We start from the raw sequence: 11,754 nt of genomic DNA on the forward strand, positions 1-11,754 counted from the left end.
AGACAATCGCGCCTCACCTGGCCATAAAGCGGGTCCCAGAACTGGTTTGGATGAACAAGTCCATAGATCACTTTCTCTCCTTCTGCTTGAAATGTGTCTGAAAATTATGGTTATTTGGTGAGATGGTACAGGTTTAGCGCCCCTATCAACACTGTTGGGTTATTTACGACGACTTCTTCATCTAATCATTGTTTTGCAAGTGCCGAAAACAGGTCTCTTTTATCGGGATTTCATTCATTAGACGAAGAACTATCAAAATAGATTCATTTGCTTCATTTAATGACCAATTTAGTTGACATTTTTGTCATTTTTAGATTTTACACCAATAAAAAAGGCCCCGGCATAGTCGGTTTACCCCCTTGGAGATAAACAGTTACGCAAAAATTTGTGCCATACGAAAACTTACTGAACATCCTGTCCCAGACAATGAGGGTCCCCCCCATAGTTTTGTCGATGCAGTAAGGGTTACGACCGTGGTGGCTGGCTGTGTTCCCATCGCGAGCCTTCCTTTACGACGACTTCGACAAAAATTATTTTTTAACAATTGCCGAAAACAGGTCTGTTTTATCGGGATTTCATTCATTAGACGAAGAACTATCAAAATAGATTCATTTGTTTCATTTAATGACCAATTTAGTTGACATTTTTGTCATTTTTAGATTTTACACCAATAAAAAAGGTCCCGGCATAGTCGGTTTACCCCCTTGGAGATAAACAGTAACGCAAAAATTTGTGTCGTGTGAAAACTTACTGAACATCCTGTCCCAGACAATGAGGGTCCCACCATAATTCTTGTCGATGCAGTAAGGGTTACGACCGTGGTGTACACGGTGGTGGCTGGCTGTATTCAGGATGTACTCCAGCGGACCAATGGAGTGGACCACCTGTATGATAGATGGATGGATGGATGGATAGATACACACACACACACACACACACGCACACACACACACACGCCCGCCTGCATGCACTTGTTCTGCGGTATTTACTGCGATTGTATAATTGCGCAGCAATCTTAAGATTTCTCTGCTTGTTTTAATAATTGTATAATTGCGCAGCAATCTTAAGATTGTGTTAATATTATTATATGTTTTTTAAATAATTTTTAAATAATTTTTTTAAAAATTCACTTTCATATTTATTCTTTTTCTCACATCAAGTAACATTCAAATATATTTTCAAAAGTGTAAAAATGTGAAAACTTAAATTAAAATTAACATCAACATTTGAAACTGAAGAGCTCACAAGAATGATACAATGTGTTTTTTAATTTTTAGATATTATTTTTTTTAATTCACTTCCATCTTTATTCTTTTACTCATATCAAGGAACATTCACGTATATTTTCAAGAAGTGTAAAAATATGAAAATTAAAATTAAAATTTACGTGTGAAACAAAAGAGCCCACAAGAATGATACAATGCCAGGTATCAAACTCAAAGTTTACAAAGTACATTTAATTTAATTAATTTTTAAAAAATAGTTTATTTGTTTAAAATTCACTACCATCTTTATTCTTTTGCTCACATCAAGGAACATTCACATATATTTTCAAAAGAGTAAAAATAAGGAAATTAAAATTAAAACTAAAATTAAAATTAAGATATGAAACTGAAAAGCTCACAGGAATGATACAATTATATGATCTTTAAAAAGCACTGCGCAATCTAAGATTGCACCGATCGGTAAATTGGGCGGAACATTTTTGTTTGTATAACTGTAGGGATATCTTCAAGACTCATGCACTGGGAAAACCCTCATCTTGATCTGTAAGTAAGCCTGCAAGCTGTGTTCTATAATATCTGCAACAGTTACCTTAGCCGGGAGTGTTTTTAATGTACTCTAGTAGCAAAGTGGATACTAATTGGAGATGGCTCCTGTTTTGGGGCAAGAGATGTCATTATTCTGTCTGCCAAGGTTGCATCATTTTGGTATATATGACTTAATCAGGCTGAATGGGGGAAAATTGGTGCCTGACATTTAGCAAATGTTTTGGGATGCAACTTTTGAAATGGTATCCTGAAATTGTACATTTTGGGGGTTATGTATTTGTGTATCTCTAAATGTCCTTTGCCGTGAAGGCCTGTGGTTGCATGCACAGCGCGTGTCGCTTTCCCCATAGATAGAAATGTGCTGCAAGCCACTGGAAAATATGTTAGTTAAAAATAATAAGAGTATGATAAGAAATAATATTCTGTGTAGGCTAATATGTTAGTAAGAAATAATAATATATTTTATACAGTAAGAAAGAATACGTTTTGTAGACCAATATATTTGTAAAAAATAATATATTGTGTAATATAAAATAATACATTTTGTAGGCCAATATGTTAGTAAGAAATAATATATTGTGTAATATAAAATAATATTTTGTGTAGGCCAATAAGTTAGTAAGACATAATATATAGTATAATAAAAAATAATATACTGTGTAGACCAATATGTTAGTAAGAAATATTGTATTGTTCAGAAAGAATTAATACTTGAGTAGGCCAAAGTTAGTTAAAAATAATGTATTATGCAAAAGAAATAATATATTGTGCATGCCAATTGCAATATAAATATGTGAGGCAGCTAGGTGAAATCAGGCTCTCGTCAAAATAATCAAAGTGAAGAAACCTGCTTTTTTCCGCAGGTTTGTGAATTTTTATTAAATTTTTGTTTTTTGGCTCAACACCTTTCATGCCCATTAAAGAAATCATTTCTGTGTGGATTTTCCTGAAAAACGATAATTAGAGGCAGAAAAAATGGAAATTTTCAGTTACCACGGACTTTTAAGCTATGGAAATAACTAATCTTTGGAGGCCATTTTCTCTCTAACTTTTCCTCTGAAAATAGGTGACCCCCCACCTCCTTCATTAGCAAATATCTCAACTTGTATTCTAGATAAATTGATATTTTTTTCATCCAAATAAAGACAAGTGAACAAGCTTTAAAATTATACCAATAACTCTACATGCCCAAAAATTGACGAGAGCCTGATTCCACCACGCTGCATCACATATAGATCTATTATGTTTATAAGAAAAAATATATTGAACAGAAAGAAATAATAAACTGTGTATGCCAATGGCAAAATATGTTATGAAGAATAAAATATTGTGTAGTAAGAAATAATATATTGTGCTTGCCAGTTTGTCGCTTTTAAGGACAAGCGGGCTAACCCAGATTTCGGGGGTGTCCAGAAATCTTAACTTACACCAAAAGTGGGCATTTCCCTACCTAGGAAAAGTTTGGTTTCATTGGTGTGTATATTTGTTTGGTTATAGAGAAAACTCACCCTCTATTGTAAAGAAACTGAACAAGGGTCCAAAGACATTACCTTCGATTTTCTCAAAACAACATTTTTCCAGATAGCCCCCTTGTGCTTAAAAGAGACCAATTAATGGTTGTTGGTAAGATATCATCTTTGTTATATAATACAGAAAGAAATAATATACTTGCCCTTGGCAATATATGTTAGTAAGAAATAATACACTGTCCAGTAAGAAAAAATATATTGTGTAGGCCAATGACAATATATTATGTCAGTAAAAAAAATAATATACAGTGCATATTAAAGGCGAAATATGTTAGTAAGAAATTATACATTGTCCATGCCCTGGTTAGTATGTTAGTAGAAATAATACATTGCGCATGCCTCTGGCAAATATGTTTGTATGTCGCAATTCTGTATTGTACCATAACTACTTTCATATGTATATATATTTACCAAGACAAATTAGATGTGTGTTTAACATAATAGCCGCAGTAAAGGTTTACTCCAAGATGGCAGTGTGCGTGTTTTACTCCCCAATCAACATAATTTATGTCTTTTGGGAGTTGGGCTAATACAACGTTGCCTGTCACTGACAGCCACATCTGAAAAGGACAAATCATCGGAGGTCCTACGTGCAAGTTGCACACATTAAAGATCTCTTGGTGGTCCTGAAATCGATTAGATTGGACTGACTTCGGCCGCCACATGGGCAAAATTCAAAATTCTTACCATACTGAAAATTTTAATGTGTCCCAAGCGCTCATATGACCCTATGCAGTCGCAAGCGCAGTGTAAAGCACTTACCAAAACAAAACAACAAACAAAAAAGAGTAGAAACTCAAAAAGGGATACCTTTCTTTTGATGGCCAGTTTATTTTTTAGGAACAGATGATATTATATTGTATTACATGTATTGTGAAAATGCTGTTTTCTGTGTAAGTTTATCTGTTTATTTGTTTGTTTGTTTGTTTGTTTGATTGAAAAGGACAAGGCTGAATACAGCCATGATAAGACTGGCTGAAGACAGATAGTATGACTTACGCCCTCTCCCAACACAAAATGGCGATGTAAAAAGAGGCAGTACTTCTGATGTAAAGTAGAATAACGTTACGCCCACTCCTGTACGCTCTTATACTAATATATATTTTCGATGCCCTTTCGAAAGTAATAATTGTGTTAAAGAAATAATACACCGTAAATACCGTTGTTTTGGACACTTGTTTAATCAGGCACACGGCGTAATTTAATGCTCTCTCATCCTCTCACTTCTGCACTACTCGTTGTCTCAACTGGGCCTCTATCTCCCCGTGACCTACTTCCGATAAGGCGGCCTGTTCTCTGATCGTCTACGCCCACTCCCAACGCAAAAGGGTTATAATAATTATACTAGAAGAGACAGTACTTCTGATGTACCGTCCATCTCCGGTAGCAACACCAGCAGGATGGGTGGAGAGCCATGAAAACTCCACCGACAAACCACGAGTTTGTGGGTGGTTGGTGGGTGATCTGGAGCGGTTTGCTCCTTTTTTCCTATCAAACATGATCTATCGTCCTGATCTCTCATCCATCTTTTTGGTGTTTGTTACTCTCTTGTAACGCCTCTAATCTTCCGCACTTTCATGACCTTATTGTGTTGCAAGTGCCGTAAAGCTCTTACTGGAGCTAAAACCACGACATTCAAGAATGTGGTAATTGGGATTAGAACAATTGTTTCAACATTCATTTCCACTCATTATAACGCATTCAAAAAATTAAATGAAGACACACTCAATTGTGTGTCTGTGTGAGCGTAAAAACATGGGCATTAAATTTAAATTTAAAAAACAGACAAAAAAAAAAAGAAAAGAGCCCAGTTTCATGGACAACAACAACATAGAAAACGTTATACATGTACTATACACACAATAATATCGAACAGTTGTGGGACTGTTTTTATTGCTGTAAGGAAATCGTTACCTCAGAATTATAAACCTCTATCCGACATTCTTGGCCGCTTTGAGTTACCTACATCATGATGGCAGAAACCAGTTATGTTCTATCTGCTCGATCATATAATTATAACTCGTAAGATTATTCGGAGTCAACCAAAGATAGGCTATAGCGTTCAAAGAATTGCATTCGAAAAAGCTAGACGTGTTGTGAAACTCAAAAATTTTTACGTTAAATTTGGATTTACTTGGATTTACTTGGATCCAGAGCTAGAATCATAGCAGGCGGCACATGTCCATAGCTGCTCATCTCTCCTTTCCAGCGTCCACCTCAGGGTCTTCCTGCTAATTGTCTCCATGAGGAGCTGGTTTGAGACACGCCTGACCACTCCTCGGAGCAAACTTTTTTTCGCTGTGCCCCGCACACACTTTTCTTCTATTGTGCTGAGTGTGTGGGAGTCTGACTCCTCTTGGTTGTGAATGCTCTCCTTCGTTAAATTTCTCAAAACTAGGTACTGAGCAGACAAAACTTTGTAATTCTGATGTAACGATGATGTGAAACTCCTCAAAATCGTTGACGTCAAATTTCTCAAAACTAGATCTAGGTCTACCTTGCAGATAAAACTTTTTAATTCTGATGTAGCGAAGTGGCTTCTGTCAAGATCTTGCTTCTTTGTTCAAGTAGAAATCTCTGCTGGACGTCGTTTTTTGTGTGATAGTTTTTAGTTCTAAAACCAGGACTATTGGGGTTTTTTTAGAAACGGAACCTGGAGCTTTAATTGTCCGTCTGCAAGATGACACGTGGAAACTCTCAGGACAAAAAATATCCACATCGGTAGATTCTATCTATCTCACTCCTTTCTGGAAAGTCTCCGTCTTGTTGGCATCACTTGGCAGAATTCCGGGCTACTTCTGCGACACGTGACGTTATGTCAGAGAGAGTTACATGAGAGGTTATCTTTCTTTCAGCACTGCAAGGCCATTTCAGAGAGGGTTCTGGAAATGTTATCCTTCTTTCAGCACTGCAAGGCCATTTCAGAGAGGGTTCTGGAAATGTTATCCTTCTTTCAGCACTGCAAGGCCATTCCAGAGAGGGTTCTGGAAATGTTATCCTTCTCCAGCACCTGAGGCTATGTCATAGATGGGACCTGGAGATTAATGTTATCCTTTTTCCAACACCACGAGGCTATGTTATTGATAGGGCCTTCCAGCTTAGTGATGTTATGTTATATATAGAAGGGACCTTCCAGTAACATGAGGTTATGGTATAGATGGGACATTCTAGCATAGTGAGGCTATTTATAGACGGGACCTTCCAGTAACATAAGGCTATATATTATGTTAAACATGTAAATGGGACCTTTCAGCACAGTGATGTTATGTTATAGGTGGGACCTTCCAGCACGGTTAGGCTTTATTATAGACGGGACCAAGCGAATATTAATCTTCCGTATGCGACACGACACCATGACCGAGAACGGGCCACGGTCGTTATAACGTAAACATTTTGTCAGTAACAACCAGTGTTAGTTTTCTTGTCTTCAGCCCCCTCCTGACGATTATGTAGAAGGCGGACGCTACTGGGAGGTACGTTCTTACATCATCAAATCTTTCCCTCTCCCTGTTTCTGTTTCTCTGTCTTTTCCCTTCAACACTCATTTACCCAATTATTTGTTGTTTTTATTTAGCCAAGGAACGTTTCTTTACTTTAAGAAAAACAAACAAACCCGACCCCCCCCCCCCCCCACACACACACACACACAAAGGCATTGCTACAGACTGAAGTTGTCTTTAGGCCATTCCCAAAGGGGAGAGGGGGGGGTATTAACGTGTTCTCATGCACAGTAGAATTGTAAATGGGCTGATTCGTCAAGGTCATGTTCATACTGTACCGGAACAACATAGGGAGAACTGCTGCTTTTTCTTTCCTCATCCTTACTATCGTCATTTTTCCTCTACTTCTTTTGTATGTTTGTCACTCTCTTGTGAACTGCTATTTTCGGGGGGTGCCTTGATAGTCGAAGCAGCCTTTGTGTTTTTGAGGCTAGAGAGATGAGTAGAGTAAGTCTGATTCCCCGTTTGGACTTCTCTGTTGCCATCCACCCTTTGGCGCTCATATTATGACCTTATAGCGTTGTGAGCGCCGTAAAACCTTACTAAAACCGTTCCCGTGGTTTTATGCACCCCGCATAATTTAGCTAAATTAGATCATTTTTTGCTTAATTTCTTATTATTTTCCTTCATTTTTCTTTGTTAAAATTAAAATTAACAGAACCGCACAATTTCACATTTTTGGGCTCAGTTTGCTTAATTTCGTTATTTTTTATTTTTTGTGCATAAAACCACGGGGACAGCTAAAACAGGAGCTGTCGCCCTGTGCCAGCGACCGCCCTAGGACAGAGGAATCCAGCCAGGCCGTATGTAGTCAGCCACTGCCCTAGGACAGAGGAATCCAGCCAGGCCGTATGTAGTCAGCCACTGCCCTAGGACAGAGGAATCCAGCCAGGCCGTATGTAGTCAGCCACTGCCCTAGGACAGAGGAATCCAGCCAGGCCGTATGTAGTCAGCCATTAACTTGTCCTTATTGTACATCATGCCGACGTCCTCTTTGGCGAAGTCCTTGAAGTACACGACCTTGCCCTTGCTCAGATACCCCGCCCACCACGACACGGAACCGGAACTGATGACGCTGTGCTCGGCAAGGGAGAGCACTGCCAGACCGACTTCCGGCTGTGTACTTCCGACAAAGTGCACGTTAGGTAGTCCCTTTAAGTTGTGCCGACACCATGCCGCGTCGTCTGACACTACCAGGAAAGCGTGCGGTCGTTTGAGCCTCTTGCTGAAATAGTTCATGGCTTTCACGTAGTAAGACTTTGGGGCGACGTTGTATCCGAATTTCTCGATTTCTTCGTGGTGCTTCAGTTCCGTGTACACATGAACGCCGATCAGGGTTATGTTTGAGCTTGATTGCTTGTGATGCTGTAGGAGATCTCTAATTATCTCCTTCGCAGTTGAGATAAGTTTGGGTTTGAAAGCTAAAGATTTCCTCACAAAACTGTCCATATCGTTGAAATATTTCCAAGACTGCAGATATCCGTCTATGTCGTAGTTCTTCATCGTGTCGATCTGCGCGACATTATCGTCGAAATGACAGCACGTTCTCTCCGCCAAGTGCACGACACTTTTGCAATGGTTTTTCCCCACCCTGAACTTGGTTTCTCGAAGAACGTTTTCGAGAGCCACATTCCCGCTGGCAAGGAAGAGTCTGTTTTGATGACGCGTCATTCCTAATATGGAAGCGTACTGGAACAAAAGGTCTCCCAGATTCCCTTTGAATTTGTGGCAAACGATATGGCGTCCGTTGTACGTCCGCTCTGACTTTGGTAGACTTCTGCTGTCGCTGGGCATGTCGCCTTCCGGGTCAAAGTTCTCCAGGAACACCGGAAGTGAGAGTTTGTAGACAAAGACCGTCATGACGATGAAGACAAGGCAGCTGCCACAACCTGTCGGGGGGGGGGCGGGGGGAGGAAAGGGAAGTTTCTGTCAGATCACGTGAGACACTATTATTGGTTTCTTTGTTTAGTTGGTTGTTTATTTGTTTGTTTGTTATCGTTTGTTGTTGTTGTTTGTTTGTTTGTTTGTTCGTTGTTTTAGTTTTGTTTGGTTTGGGGGGTTTTCGGAGGAGGGGTGGTTTTGTGATTTCTGCTTTTTCTAACTGTCCCTGATGTTACTTTTTCTTTTTTTTAAATATGGTAAGATAACAATAATGACATTTTAATGATACTGACCTTTACAATACCGCGGGCAATCGATTTCTTTTTATGACCGTAAAACTTTATAAATGCCTAAATGCCAGGTACTGGAAATACGAGACACGTACTTTTAGTGCCCAGGGAAAATAAATAATTTGATCTAGTTATCGAGGAAGCTTTTGGGTACTTTGGAAAACCATTTTTCTTTGAAGATGATCGCAAGTGGGAGGGGGGTGATAGCTGAATGGTGGAAATAAAAACGTGGGTATTCTATTCTTTAGTTTTAGTAAGAGTTTTGCGGCAATTGCAATACTGTAATGTCATATAAGTGTCGAAGGTTAGATGTGTTACAAGAGAGTAACAAATATGATCAAAAGGAGGAGAGATCAGGACGATAGATATTTGACAGGAAAGAAGGAGCAAACCACACTAGAGCACACACCAACCACCCACGTATGCTATTCTACATCGAAACAAAATATTATATTTATTTATGGTAAAATGTACTGACATAAAATAGGAAAATGAAAAAGAAGAATTAATTTGTTTTTAAGTAGAAGGAAAGTCAATTATGAAAGGAGTGTGTGACAAATACAAAGGTAGAAAACTTTCCAGTAAGACAAACACCCCCCCCCCCCTCCCCCCAAACCAGGACAGTGCTACTGATTGAAGTTGTCTTTAGGCCATTCCCAAGGGGGGGGGGGGGTATTCACATGTTCTTATGCACGGTAAAGATTATTGTAATTGAGCTGATATTTATCAATGTCATGCTCATTCTGTGCGGGAGCAATACAGGGGGAACTGCTACTTTTTCTTTCCTCATCCTTACTATCGTCATTTTTTTCCTCTATTTCTTTCGTATGTTTGTCACTCTCTTGTGAACCGATATTTCCGGGGTGCCTTGATAGTTAATGATAGTCGAAGCAGAATTTATGTTGTCGAGGCAAGAGAGGTGAGCAGAGTAAGCCTGATTCCCCGTTTAGACGTCTCTGTTGACTTCAACCCCTTGGCGGTCATATGACCTTATGCAGTTGCGAGCGCTGTAAAAGCCTTACTAAAACAAACAAAGGAAAGGCAAAGATGGAAAGGAGTGTGACAAATACACAGATAGAAAACTTTCCTCTGAGACAAACAGGCAGACAGACAGGCAGGTAAACAGAACAAAATGTCTGAAAAGAAGGGGGGGGGGTAGAAAGAGCAGATAATTTTTGTTTTCTCCGAAACTGTGACTGCTTGCACTTATAACAACGGAACAGGAAACTCAGCGTTACTCATTTTTCAATTATTCAAATATTTATACCTCTTACCTTTTATTTTTGTGCCCATTTTATCGTCCACAGCGGAATCAAAGTGTTCATGGGATGTTGATATGCACAATGGGAGGTTGATATGCACCGGTATGCACTGATATGCACACTGGTATAGCTGTCTTTAGTCAGAGTACTTGAAAGTGTGTAGAAATTCACCTACAGAAACGTACACTGGCGGTGCCAAATCGTGCTTCACGACAACACCTACTCTCTACCAGTGATCTAAGTCTTGACAGTGACGTGACCATGTGTTGGATTCAACTTTTTAAATAAGACTGTTAGTGTTCACCATCATCATTGCCTTTCTCACCCTGCTCCAGGGTGTAGGCCACGAACAAACACTTTCCACCTTTCTCTATCCTGGGCTAGCCTCTTGATGTCACTCCATGTCTTCCCACTTTTCTGTACATCACCTTCTGTAATTCTTCTCCAAGTTCCACGCGGTCTTCTCCTTGATCTCTTACCCTGTGGATTCCAATCGAACACTCTCTTTGTTATGCAGCTGCCTGACTTCCTGAGAGTATGTCCTCCCTCTCTGCCAAGTACACTCCCAAGACACCAGAAGGATTCAACGTACTCTTACTGTTACTGATCCCATAATCCACGAGGGTCGTAGGGGCGCTGTATAACGACAGAAAGCCACGTCAGATGCATCCACTCTTCATGAGTTTCTTCACTGTATAATACGATTCACTGTATTTAATTTACAATACTACCTTCCTTGAAATGTCCCCGTGCGAATTCTTAAACACATGGCACACGATACAACTCGGTCCTCACTGTCGTAGTCACACATTCACACATCGTGCGTGTAAAAATATAAAAGCATTACATTTCCCGCGGTAGAAAATGTTATCGACATGTATGCGAGGGCGAAGTAAATAGTCTTGAAGTTGAAGAAGAGCCGGCCCGCCAATAATAGAGTGAGCTTGCGTCGGTTCTTCACTCTCAGAGGAGTGTCTTTCTGGAAAAATTGATTTAACAATACAACTCTGGCTGGCAGTAGTGTGTGTGTGTGTGTGTGTGTGTGTGTGTGTGTGTGTGTGAGAGAGAGAGAGAGAGAGAGAGAGAGAGAGAGAGAGAGAGAGGGAGAGAGAGCCTTTGTTTCCACAGACTAGACCAAAAACGTAAATACCCAACACACACACCCTAGGCGATATCCTCAGTTCGTAACCTTATCCCTGGGCTAGTCCATGTCTGGTGTCCTTTATTCCTCTCTCACTCTCTCCTTCTCTCTCCCCCCTTCTCTCTCCCTCCTTCTCTCTCCCTCCTTCTCTCTCCCTCCTTCTCTCTCCCTCCTTCTCTCTGCCTTTTTCTTTCACCCTCTCTCCCCTTTCTCTCTCTCTCTCACTCTCTAGCTATCTTGCTCTCTCGCTCTCTCTCTCGCTCTCTATCTCGCTCTCTCTCTCTATCTCTCTATCTATCTATCTATCTATCTATCTATCTATCTATCTATCTATCTATCTATCTATCTATCTATCTATCTATCTATCTATCTATCTATC

At 39.8% G+C, this 11,754-nt stretch overlaps 1 protein-coding gene across 1 annotated transcript; it reads right to left on the minus strand.

Annotated features, from left to right (window-relative positions):
- Positions 1 to 7,446: 7,446 nt before the first annotated feature.
- LOC101855993 (galactoside 2-alpha-L-fucosyltransferase 3) lies at positions 7,447 to 8,684 on the minus strand. The gene has a single exon (XM_005112191.3). The coding sequence runs from the start codon at positions 8,659 to 8,661 to the stop codon at positions 7,717 to 7,719; it is 945 nt and encodes a 314-aa protein (XP_005112248.2). The 5' UTR covers positions 8,662 to 8,684; the 3' UTR covers positions 7,447 to 7,716.
- Positions 8,685 to 11,754: the final 3,070 nt, after the last annotated feature.

This window comes from Aplysia californica, unplaced genomic scaffold (genome assembly GCF_000002075.1).
Source record: "Aplysia californica isolate F4 #8 unplaced genomic scaffold, AplCal3.0 scaffold01205, whole genome shotgun sequence".
NCBI lineage: Eukaryota > Metazoa > Mollusca > Gastropoda > Aplysiida > Aplysiidae > Aplysia > Aplysia californica.

Coding starts and splice junctions, on each gene's coding strand:
- LOC101855993 (XM_005112191.3), bottom strand. CDS start 8,661: ATGACGGTCTTTGTCTACAAACTCTCACTTCCGGTGTTCCTGGAGAAC.